General features: G+C 38.5%; 1 protein-coding gene across 3 annotated transcripts in view; it reads right to left on the minus strand.

Annotated features, from left to right (window-relative positions):
* Positions 1-13,135, minus strand: part of tox (thymocyte selection-associated high mobility group box) — a 54,014-nt gene that overhangs the window by 3,657 nt on the left and 37,222 nt on the right. For all 3 annotated transcript variants that reach the window (XM_038718877.1, XM_038718878.1, XM_038718876.1), the window contains 4 exons: positions 9,135-9,380; positions 6,492-6,728; positions 5,042-5,122; positions 4,439-4,936 (listed from right to left, as the gene is read on the minus strand). In XM_038718877.1, coding sequence (XP_038574805.1) covers positions 4,439-4,936; positions 5,042-5,122; positions 6,492-6,728; positions 9,135-9,380 — 1,062 coding nt within the window. The remainder of the gene's footprint in view (positions 1-4,438; positions 4,937-5,041; positions 5,123-6,491; positions 6,729-9,134; positions 9,381-13,135) is intronic.

Consider the following 13,135-nt stretch of genomic DNA (forward strand, 5'->3'; position numbering starts at 1 on the left):
TGAAAGAGGAGGACAGCAGGTGGTTGGGTTCTCCCCCCTCTCCTCCTCCTCTACCTCACCTATTCATCCATTGTTGAGCAAATTCTTCTCCTTCACTCCTTCACAAAGACCCCATCTGCCTCTTTTGTCTCTCTCTCCTTCTCCCTTCCCCCATCACTTCTCACTCTTCACTCAAAGAATAAAAAAAGTTTTGAGCTCTGTCACTGTGTCCTCTCTTATTTTTTTTTTCCTCCCTTCAGTTTTCCTTTTTATTTTGTTTGCGCTTTCTCAAAATATGCAAAATGGAGGAGTGAGAAAGGGGGATTATGTGAGTGTGGGATTTAACAGGGCACTATTAAAAAGGGGGATAAAAATGGGAAGTGAGACTCAGTGGCAAAGTGCCCCCCATGTTTAACTAGTTGGAGGAGACACTGCACTATCACATGTCTCCAATTCACCTATTCACCAATTCACACAGCCACTCGTCTTCCTCTTCCTCCTGTCTGGACAGACTATCAGCTGACCAACTGACAGTGAGAAACAAAGACGCAGCGGGGATAACTGACTGACTGACACTATTATATAAGTAGAAAGGGACAGACAGACGTAGAGAACACAAATTTTAATTTCTATGATTAATAGTTAAAATGGGGAGGGGGTCCGGGGCCCGAGAGGGTCCGGTAAAGTAAATTACATGTGTCCGTTTACTTTTAATGGACACATGTAATGTTTTATACTTTCTGTGAATATAATTCAATTAATCTTATTTCCATCCTATACAGACGCCTTATTTTGAAAACCGGACGCTGTCACATGTGTTTCCTCCTCGCGCTAAATTCATTAAGTCCGACCCAGTTTGATAAATAATGTTGTATGTGGTTCTGGTAACATTAAAACTTCACAGCCCCTCTTCAGGTAGGACTCTCAAACTGCAACACTTGTTGAGACAAACTGACAGAATAAAGTCTCTAACCTGCCTGTCAACTCGCTCTGGTCCGTTTCAGTGGATTTACCATAAAAGCTTGAATACGTGCCACACTGTAGGTGTGGCTAGATTAATCACCTTCTCAGAGACGAGTGACAGAAACACTCAAAGTGGGTCAGACCGTTTGTTGACTTTTCTCAGAAGTCAGCCACAGATGGAGTCAAAAAGACATTTTTGCGTCTTTCTCAGACACTTTAAAATCCTTCCACACTGCCGACATGTCACCGTAATTGTTCCATACAATTTCTTTGGTCTTTTGATTTGTTAGGCCGAAAGTGCTCTCTTTGCTATTTTCGTCCGATTAATTTCGGTGGCCGAACATTCGGTGCATCCCTAATGATTAAAATGGATTTTCCATAAAAGGATACCAAAGATTGGCTATTACCAACAATCTACTGATTGTCTCCTTGTTAAAAAAAGTATATTAATATATTCTAACCTTCTGTTATTTCCCACACATATTGATTGTTATGTAAATGATTGTAAACAGGAACACCTACAGGTAAATGTTTGTCTTTATTGGAATCACAGCACAAATAAAACTTCATTATTGTAAAACAAAACTTTAAAAGTGCTGAAGTTTTAAGTGCTGGACAAACTGAAAATTAAAAAACTCTGTAACTACACGCAAGAACTGTGACTGGTCGGCTTGGTAGCATTGCATTTCCTCCAAGCCCCGAGGAAGTGCTCCGTGCTTTGAATCCAGTTTTACAAGGGATTAGTCCTTTAGTGGACGCTTTTCTTAGTGGATATCGTGATGGGAATTGAACCCAAGGCTCACACATCAAAAGGCATGTGTCTTATGCACTGCACCATCGCCACCCACAAACAAGCAGCTGTGAAACGGTTGATACTTTCTTTTTATATTTATAAATAAAAGAAAACCCCCTCGAAATGACTCATTTCTCTATCAGAATTTGTTCCATTCAGTCGATAACATTTTGAAAGTCTAGAATAGCCACACAAAAATTATTTTACCCCCATTCTAGTTAGCTGAGAGCTAAACCGGAAGTTAGCCGGTTCACCGGCAGAAGTCAACACAGTGGAACCTAGAAACCCCACCGTAAACTGCAGAGCGACACAGACACCAACGCACAAGTATAAATGCGAGGGTACGTGCGTTGCCAACGCCCTAGGTCTCGGTGTAGAATCCCTGCAGGAGTATAAATGCAGAACCTCTTCTATGCTTTTGATTGGCTCTCAAAATTGTCCTGCGAAATGTTTGGTGCACCAGTGCGACCAGGAAATTATTTTTTGTCTCACTCGACAGACCAAGTTGGTCCCACTCTGGAGCCCTGCACCAGTCTGTATGTTCAAACATCCATCTCTACAGGCAGACATTAAAAAACAGAGGCCAACTAATTGTGATTCATGCATTCAATTAGGATAGGCTGGATGTATTTAAGTCTATTCAGTACTGCTGTCCACAAGGAAATACGGATCTATTATGCACCCCCGTTCATTCTGGCACCCATCTCATTTCCCCTGTTTGTATGTGCGTGTGTTTTGTTTCCTCTGCTGATATATTCGTCTGTCTCCATCCACCTCTGTGCAGACTTTAAATCTGCAAGATGCTGTTGGCTTGAGTAAATGTGTGTGTGTCTAAGAAATGGTTTGATGACTCAAGGAGCAGAGCACCAATAGACCACTACTAAGGAAACAATACCTGTGTCCCAATTCCAAACTAAACTAAAATGTTCACCCTGGAGGAGTGACAACAGTATTACATACAAAAAGATGTTTTTTTTTTTTTTTTGTTAGCTGTTGATGGATACTATTGTCAAACAATGCAATGCAGAAAGGAAACGCCCGTGCCACTGCAAAAAATGAAAATAGTAAACAGTGAATGGTGGTGAGACGGCTACAGAACGATCTTGGAAAACAAAAGTAATGTATTAAAACTCTCAAACATTTTGTTGTCTCTCTGATTGACATCCAATGGCACATTGCATCTTTTTCTCTTATATATGTATAAAGCAGTATGTGGTTTGTGGATTAGATAGAGATTATTTTTGCGCTACTGATATATATCACAATATGTATCATTTATAAAACTGTCCAATTGATGCATCCCGCTGTTAAAATGTTCAAATGTATAAAACAAACCACTAATAGCTAATGTTAACTCTTTAATTACACTTTGCTTGGAATCACTCTTTTGGAGAAAAGAATAATGTAAAATCATCACAATTTATCTGTGCTGAAAGTCAGTGAATAGTAGTAGTTAATTATCGCTTAAAGAGAAACGTGTCTGTTAAAAACACAAACACATTTTCTTCAGTTATTTGCTTGTTATTGCCACTGAGTCAGTCTCAGAGTAATGTCTCCTTCAGGTTTTTTATGATCCCGTGCCCTTTTATTTTTATTACCCTGTGTTTTATACCATTACTTTGCCTGAATAAATAGGAGGGTTTTTTTATTGATTTTCTACTTGCTCTGCCTGAAAAACATTTATTTTTGCTTCTTTTTTTTCTTAAAACGCCAGGAGGAAAAACAAAAATTTGTGAATAATCCAAGTTTTATCCAAATCTCAGAAGTTATATTTAAACGATAAGGTATTCTACATGTATTGTATTTATATTGTCAACAAATCCCATAAGAAAACCGACAATGTAATGAGTTGTTTGTGTATCTCAGTCTGATATCTCTTCTTCCTCTGAGCCATTGAGCTCCACTGTTGTCCAAAAACCATTAAAACCCAGCCTCACTGTTGCACTGGGTGACATGTTCCTTTCCATTAACATGACACACACACTGTAGTTTATTCTGACGCCCACACACACCGTCCTGCTGCCCCAAATACTCACTAGAGCACCAAATGTGGATTAATCCGTCGCTGAAAATAGACCCTAACGAACGCTCTTTTTCCTCCTGTTTGAGTAACGTTTCAAGGGTAGCTTCAGTATTTTTCAATCTGGACTGTATTTTCCCATGTTTTTGTGTCTATGTGACTACACATTTTTGAAATTGGTCCATTATTAAGTGAGCACACTGCAATTTTTGTTTTTGTCAATGGAGTCTAGGGGCTTTGACAAAAGCAATACAGCGACTGTTTCCATTTAAAAAAAGGTCCATCTATGTAGGGATCCTTTCCATAATGTTGTCAGGCACTTATAATAACAATCTGAGCATGTCAGTGGCAGAAAAAGCACTTAAGCAGAAGTACTTTAACGGGGCGCAATTGCCTGCAAGGATTACGTTACAGCCCCGTTTCACTGCTGCCGACTTAAATTTAAAAATGTTTTTGTCCCATTTAGTCACATAGACACAAAAGCATGGGGAAATATGGTTCAGAATTAAAAGTACAGAACTTAGCCTTAAATAAAGTTTAATGGACAAGATAGGTAAGTACTTAGAGACATCGGTGTTTATCCTTCATGTCTACTATACTGTCAATGAACAAACAATAAGAGATACAAAGTACCAAACCACAAAATGTTAAGTTATAACATTTACACTTAGTGTGTGACTGACCTGTGTGATGGCAGGCGAGTGAGTCATTCCCAGTGAGTGTCCACTGAGCTGCTGGTGCTGATGGTGTGGACTGTGCATCCCCCCCAGGTGTGCCTGGCTGTGGAGGGGAGGGCTGACCTGGAGAGGAGGGGTGGACGCCGCCGCCATGTTGCCAAGGGACAGAGCTCCCTGGTGCGGGACGCTGGGCCGCGGCACAGTCCCTCTGGAGGACAGAGCCTGGAGCTGGGGGTGCATCTGGTTGTGAGGAGGGCGGAGGTTGTGGCCGAGGCCGGGGCTTGAGGCGTGGGAAGGGTGCTGAGGGTGAGAGTACTGCATGTACATGCCTGGGTGCTGAGGGTGAGAGTGAGGGTGAGGCTGATGGTGAGGGTGAGTGTGGGCGAGTGAGCTGGAAGGGTGCTGGCCTGGGTAGACTGAAGGTTTGGGTGTAAACATTGAGGTAGAAGAAGAAGTCGTGGAGGAAGAGTGGGGCGGCTTCATTTCAGACGGATCATTGTAACTCTGGAGAACAAGAAAAAGTAGAACAGAAAATCAGTTTGCAGGTTTGAGATTGACCCATTTACATCAGCTAAATGTCATTAACTTGTGTGTGTGTGCGTGCAGTACCTGAGAGACCAGACTGGCTCTGTAGGCAGCCAGTTGTTTCAGATACTCCTTCTTAGCCGTCTCTGTCCTCTTCTTGTACACCTGAAACGCAAACCTTTTACTTCTCTGCTAACCACCTACCAACTATCAACTTTGCTTTTGTTTTGTTTGCTTATTTACAGTTTACAGCATTAAAAAAAAAAACGAGTAACTGTTTTTATAAACGTGTAAAATCTTGTGTGAATAATCAACACTGTGCCGTGACACACTAACAACGTCTGACATGTACTCAGGTATAACCATCATGAGTTTCACAGTATTTCCCTCAGCTGACACAGTTGTCTAATAACACATAACCACGATAATGAATTCCCCAGCAGCTCCTTCAAAGATTCTCTGAATCTGAACTTTGTGAAATGCGGGCGACATCCACTTGCACCAATTTTGTGAGCTCAGTAATGATTGGTGGTCTCAGCGGTATTGTTAGAGCTCAAGTTTGCCTGCAAAACGCTTGATTCCTGTCACAAAGACAATTTAGCTACTTGCCATCTCTCTCGCTCTTCTTTTATGGTTTCACTGAAGGGGGACGGACATGTTTTTTCTTCTAACTGGGTTTTCTTTTCTTGCATCAGCTGCCAAAATTCATAAACAAGACTAAGAGTTTATGTACAGCCATTCTAGCTTCTCTGTGAGGCTGTACTAAGGTACAGGGTGCAATTTTCACCAATCCAATTCAGCTTTATTGGTATGAACAGCAATATTGCCAAAGCAACAAATAAATTAGAAAAAGAATAATTAATTTCATACAGTTCATTAAATAAAGTAAATAAAACTGTAAAGTGTGTGTTAGTGTGTGTTAAAAAATAAATATATATATATATACATATATATTAAAGATAAAATAAATAAAATAGTAAACGTGTGTGTGAGTGTGTATATTAATAGACAAAAAAATTAAAAATAATAATAATAAATAAAAAACAACTGCTAAAAAAAAATCTGTATCAAATGTGAAATAAAAAAAAAACAAATAAAGGAACAATTACTAAAATAAACAATGAAAACAATAATTTGAAAATATATTACAATTATTTCATATATTTATCAGTCCAGTCTGAGTTTCCACTGGCTGATATACGTTGCTGCAATGATTTGGATTTCTGGCATTTCTCCTAGTAAATCGGGGAGTTTCCGTGTGTCTGATATAAATTTTAATTCGGGGTATATTTGGGAAGTGTTTGCAAAGTTTTTTTCTCTTAAGGTTTTATATATTAGGGCACGAGGTGAGAAAGTGCAGCCGTCTTAGTTTAGCGTCTTAGTTTCTTAACATTTGCTACTGAACACAAAGCACATCTGAGGATATATATGAACAGTTTTAGGCATTTGTTCATAAACCATGCTAAATGCTAAATGAAATTACAAAGGATAATCAGGGATTATAGTGCTGCTAAATTAAAGAGGGAGGATCTACCTGTTTCTGTTCCTCTCCCAGGCCGTCCCACATGGAGGCCACGATCTTTGACACCTCCCCGAAGGTGGCGTTGGGGTTCTGGGCCTTGATGTTGGCTTGGGTGTCCCTGAAGAACAAGGCGTAGGCAGACACCGGCTTCACTGGCTCATTGGGGTCCTTTCGCTTCTTCTTCTTTGGTGTTTTGGGTTTCTTGGAGATGTCCACTGACGCTGGCCTCTTCTCTCCTCCACTGCCCAGCTAAGAAGAGAAGAAAGTGGCTGAGTACGACACAGGTAGGTATGAAATATATATAGTCATGGACAGAGTTTAGTTCGGTGGAAAAAGCAAAAATGCATAAAAAACTAAAATAGCAGTAAGAATTTGACATGTTTGGTAGAGCTTAAGTGCTGTGTAATAAATTGTCTATATCAATTATTTTATGACTCATTTTCCCCTTCTGTTATTGCTAACCTGGCATTTTACAGATTCGCACCTCCAGTTGTGTCTTTGATGACTCTCACATGACAGACATGTGACCTCAACCGTTCTTGTTTGATGTCAAGATATGAATCAGCCACAGAGCTCAAATATGGGGAAACTCCCGGCAGTCCCCTGCAGAACTGATGAAGCTAAACCACTCTTTTAGTCCACGCACAGCAGTTCAGCTGACCAAGCAGAAATGTGAAATTTGTCGAGCAAAAGATTCGATAAATACGAAGAATAAAGTTTCCAATGATATTAATGTATGATGAATACATTTTGTAAATAACTACTTCTTTAGACCTCAACACAAATAACTAAACTTAAACAGAGAAAGTTTAAAGGTCAGAGACGTTTGTACTAGTTATAACTGATTGATCTGTGCATATCTGTTTTGTGAAATGGATGATGGGAAAATGAATCCTGTGTGTCTTTGACTTACTACAACAACATATCCATGTCCTGTGACATTCACATTCTTCTTATATTCACTCACAGGGATAATGTGCCTCTAATATACATATGTTTAATAGCTATGTGATGCATGTTACTAACTATTAAAATAAAAATTAAAGTATTAAAGTTGCATTATTAATGATGCAGAATCAATTCTTGTTTATTTTATTGTTTGACTACTTTTACTTTTATAATCTTTTATCTACTGCCTTGTGTCCACTGTCTATTGTTTGTATTTGTTTTTAAATGCGAGGATGACTTGTCCACTGCAACACAAATGTACATACGGGTACAAATAATGTAACCTGAACCTGAACTATGGCTCAGTTTGGTATCAAAGCATAAAAATAACATCCTAGCTTCAAAGGCATTCTGTATTTCTTGACTCTTCACAACATGATTTCAAGGTCAAAGCAGTAGGAGTTCACAGCTAAAGAAATGCAACAAAGTGCGCCAGAGGCTTCACTTGTTGTTGCTAATTATGATGACAGGCACTGAGACGTGAATGGTAATATCTCTGCTCCACTTGCCCACCAAGAGCAACGTGGAGTTAAATTGTGGACTACTAGACTTTTTTGGGATTTTATTGCTGATATCAGCGACAACAGGAGCTTTAAACAAAAAAATATCTGAAGAAATCAAAAATGACAAGAGGAACAATACGGCAGTTGACTGATGGATGTTTCTGTAACCAAACAATAATAATAAAGCCCCTGAAAAAGTTTTTCTCTGTAACATTCAATATTCATTTCAAAATCACTCAAAACTTCAGCTAATCTGCTTCATCGGGACTGCGTGGATGTGGTTTGATCAGATTTGATCGACAGGAGCCTGGTAACGTGAGCAAAACGCCTCAACTGTCAACACATTTTGACTGAAATGTTGCGAAATTCAGATTTTTTTCTAACAAGCACCTCCCACTTCAAACCAGTAAGAGTAACACTGACAAATACAGAAATCTCTCATGTGAAATAACCAAAACTGTTAACTAACTTTGTCAGACAACGGTGTGTTCATGTAGGATCCCATCACTTACTGGGAGAAGCTGATGAAAATATGGTTTCTGGGCCCCAACTTTTCTTTCAAATCTTAATTAAAAACTCACAGCTCTTTTAGATGTTTGATTTATATTTTTCTTCTTCACTTTTATTTCCTTTTATTAAATTTGTGGCAACTTATTACTGCACTGTGACTGTATCTGCACTCAATCACCTTTGCCTATTTGTATTTTATTATAATCTTCAATTTAATTTAATTTTCCTTTACATCACATAGTTTATCTTGTGTTTAAGTGTTCTGTAAATATATAAGCAATTAATTTTTTCTTCCTAAAGCGAGCATTGCCTGTGTATTTGCTCATAATGTTGCTCATATACAACTCATACTTACACACCTAACCAACGAGAAAGATACAGTTGGTAAATATTATTCAGCGGTACAGTAATGGTTTCATTTCCCCAGAATATGAACAGTCAGTTTGGTGCAGAGTGCTTGTTTCAGTGTGAGACACCTAACAGTGAAGGGAGCTGATTTCCATCTAGTTGATATGCAGGGAGAATGGGTCTATTATGACACATAACATTAACATAACAACTATCCACTGTCTACACACACACACACACAGCAGAACACAAATGGTTGCTACAGCTCAAAGAGATGTGACTCAGAAACACATAACAACAGGAAATACAGTGTGTGTTTGTGTGTGTGTGTGTGTGTGTTTATTACCCTGAGTCCGTCATCATTCTCATCCTCATGTGCTGAACTGGAGGGAGATGGTGTGGCGGATTTACTTCCAGGAGGTGAAGGGGAACTATGGGTAACAGAGTTCCCACTCAGCCCCAGCTGGGATTGGTTAATGGTGGACAGCTGACTCTGCTGGCTCATGCCTGATTGGCTCCTGGGTCCGAGCGCTGCCTCGATTGGCTGCTGGCTGCTGGTAAACCGAGAATCAGAGTTCACCATCTGCTGCATCTGTGCAAAGACAAGTGACAATGACTGATGAAGGCAAATATCATTTACATTTACTCAGTACTTTTGAGGAACAACATACAAGCATCAGTAAAGAATCAATCCAGTAAGAGATCTACAAGTGACAATAGACACTAGTAAGAGCATATACAGCATCAGTGGGGAAACAGGTACTTCTCAAATTGATCTGAAAGATCCACATTCCCATTAAAACAACCACATCCAAACACTTAAGAGCTGAAATCAACTTAAGCGTCTTTATTCAACACTCTTTTTCCACGCTCACCATCGCAGTCGTTAATGGGAACAACACATTTTTAATTAGCATTTGAAGCAAGACGTTTTACATCCAATCAAATTAAGGATGGAAATCAGACAATGCAAAAAAAGTTTATTAAGTTTTGGTCCTGACTGGTCTTTAGATAAAATCCAGAGTCCTCAATGTCCGAGACCGAGACAAGACCATAAAAAAGTGGTCTTAAGACCGGTCTCGGAAACTACAACACTACTTGATGGGTATGTCTTTTGCAACACCTACAGAATATTCCAGCCTGCAAATAGGTTTTATTTACATCAGTATAACAATGTCCTCATTAAAAATTATGCCAATTGTGCCAAAAGTCAACTTTCCATTATTCGACCTGAAGGTTTCATAACATTCAGGAAAAAAAGCTGTTTTGTGTGATAACATTTTTGGCCATATCGCACATCCCTAACATCTGTTGTTATTGGCATGGCGTCCGCTTGTTTGACAGCCATAACCAAGCACTGTAAAGTCCTGCACCTGTAAGATCATAATTTTCAGCAATGTAAATCTTATTTAAAGCCACTGTGCGTACAATATTCACCTCAATATCTTTGTCAAACTGGCTTCGATAGAATTATACAGCGGCTGTAAACCAGTGAGAACATCACGGTGTAACGTTGCTTCCAACTTGCTGCTCTCTATGAGCATTGTTTTAATGATGCTTAAAGTTTAAAGCTGTTTTTGACAAAAAGGAGAATGTTTCGCAGTTTGTTGTGTCCTTCTTTTTCACGGGGCCCCTCTGTCCCCCTCTGTGTAGCATAGTTCAGCATTGCCAAAATGTGAGCAGTCTCACAGTGACTCAGTCATCATTATTGTTCTGGCTATTTCTCAGGAAAACAAAAGTTAGCATTGCCAACACCCTCAGCATGGGAACTTTGACACGTATCGTCACAAATATGAAGACAGGACTCGGGTGATGATGTGTATTTAGAGTTTCCTCTTAGTAATCATCGAATAATGGCGGATGTGGTCTGGTGCGCTCTGTCCCCTTTGGGAACGCATTACCTGAACTCAATTACCGGCAGCAGCCTCTGAATACAGCTGTGGTATTTAGATGGAACGCAGAGTGACATTTCTCTCACATGGGAAGAGGTTTTCAGATTGACGTATGTGTTGGTGGAAATGCTGAAAATAATAGCTGTGGTTTTAGGCATTGGTTAGGCTGGGAGTTCAATAAATGTCATATTATCTAACAGTTAAACTGACTTATTTGACAGCTCACCTGACGTACATAAAATTGTTTCAACAGGAATAGTTTGAAGACCTGAGGACCAAGCTGAGAATTATTAAGTAAAAAACAATACATGGATTTAAATAAAATGGAAAAATATTTTGTTTTTGGAAATGTATTATTTTATTTTATTTAGTTATATTATTACTATGGCTGTATGTATTACAGATTATATAATACATAATGATATATAATATTTATAGTATATTTACATATAATAATATACAGCCATAACATTATGACCACTGACAGGCAAAGCGAAGTTGTGGTTAGAAGCAGGAAAAATGGGAAACGAACGGATTTAAATGACTTTGACAAGAGCTGAATTTTGATGACTAGACGAATGGGTCAGAACATCTCGGTCTGCAGTGGTCAATGAAGGAAAAGCTGTGAACCGACGACAGAGCTCACAGGGCTATTTTGGCAGCAAAAGGGAGACCAGCAGGTGGTCATAATGTTATGGCTGATAGGTGTATAACAATAAACTTGGGACTTAAGGCTGCTCCCGGCTAATGTGTGGTCTGGAAGAAATGGCACTCAGGTCGGCCATGCAACGGGAAATCAGAGACTGTTGTGCCCACATCATTACAGAGATCTCCTCCATCATCTTGGATCAAGCACTCAACAGGTGGACCGTGTTCTGAGACCGACAGAGCCTCCGGACACTGTGTTTATATACAAGTTGACAATGTTTCCTAGATGTCAGAGTTATCATGTGTGGATGAAAACCATATTATCATCACTGTCTTGTTGCTGCTGTTTACATTCTTCCAGACGCAAATTTAAGAAATGCACTGCAGAATTATTTCCTGGTTGTACATGTATATAAATAACTGTATATTGTTTTATATGTTACTGTATAGCTTGAAGGGACTACAAACCTGTGTTGTATAATGATAAACAAACTTCTTAGATACTTGATTAAAACTGCCTGGATCAGGGTGACAGAGTGATCCTCTGAATAAAAAAAAATGTTTACTGAACAAAATTTAAATGCACCAAAGGAAAATGCAGAGCAAGATATTTGAAGAATGGAAAGGAGGTATATTGTTTTCAGTGGTTTGAGTGGTAACATCACCAGAAGCATCTGCTGCCAGGAACAGGAGGGCACAAGGTCACACATCTAGGAACCAAAAGCATTTCCAATGAAAGTAGGCCGAGTAATGACGAAATGAGAAGGGGAAAAGCTTTGGTTATACTCACGCTCACATAGGCAAGCAATTCTCAATCTATTCTTGCTTTTAGCATGGAAAATCAGCATTAGCATTTTTTTTAATTTAAACTCATTCAATCAAAATGATAGCTTGGCTGAACAGCCTTCAGACATTCAGATGAAACACTCTGATGAAACTATTATCTTTGCTTGTGATCAATATGAACGTTGAATGTATGTCTCCATTCTTAATCTCCTCGTGCACTTCAGAGGTGTCGTTTTTTGTTGTGAAAATAATCTCACCACAAGCATTTGATCTTCTCACATGATTGCTGGACGGCGTTCGTTCAGTTTTGCACAGGATTATAGATGTTGACATTTTTAATTTTAGTTTTCATATCTTTTCATTAAAATGTGGTTACTATCCCTCAGACTAAAGAAACAAAATTCAATATAGCTTCATTGGTATGAATGTAAAACAACAATATTGCCAAAGCTACAAATAAATTACAAAAGAACAATTCATTTTATACAGTACATTAAATAAAGTCAATAAAAAAGTAGAAGTGTGTGTTAAAAAGCACTATTTAAAAACAAAATATTAAAATTAAAGTAAATAAAAAAGTAAAAGTGTGTGTTTGTGTGTAGAAAAAAATTAAATAAATAAAAACATGTCTAAAAATATGTTTCCTTAATGTATAGTTTCTAAAACAGTATAACCACATTCGATGTATTTAAAACTGCAGTTTCACTGCAAAACCCAAACTGATATTCAAAAGTCTTAATATTAGAAATAGGGCTGTAACTAACGATTATTTTTTATCATCAATTAATCTGCTGGTTATTTTCTCGATTTATTGTTTGGTCTATAAAATTAAAGGAAAAAAACACTGAAAAATGCTCATCACAATATTCTACAGCACAAAGTGACATCGTCTAATGTCTTGTTTCTCAAATTCTCACATTTAAGAATCAAATATTTGGCATTTTTGCTCAAGTAATTATGAAGTGATTAATCGATTTTAAAGTAGTTGCTGACTAATCGCTAATAGCTCTAATTAGGACAG

This window comes from Micropterus salmoides, unplaced genomic scaffold (assembly GCF_014851395.1).
Source record: "Micropterus salmoides isolate LMB-PRFRI ecotype aquatic unplaced genomic scaffold, ASM1485139v1 Ms_hic_scaffold_14, whole genome shotgun sequence".
NCBI classification, from domain to species: domain Eukaryota; kingdom Metazoa; phylum Chordata; class Actinopteri; order Centrarchiformes; family Centrarchidae; genus Micropterus; species Micropterus salmoides.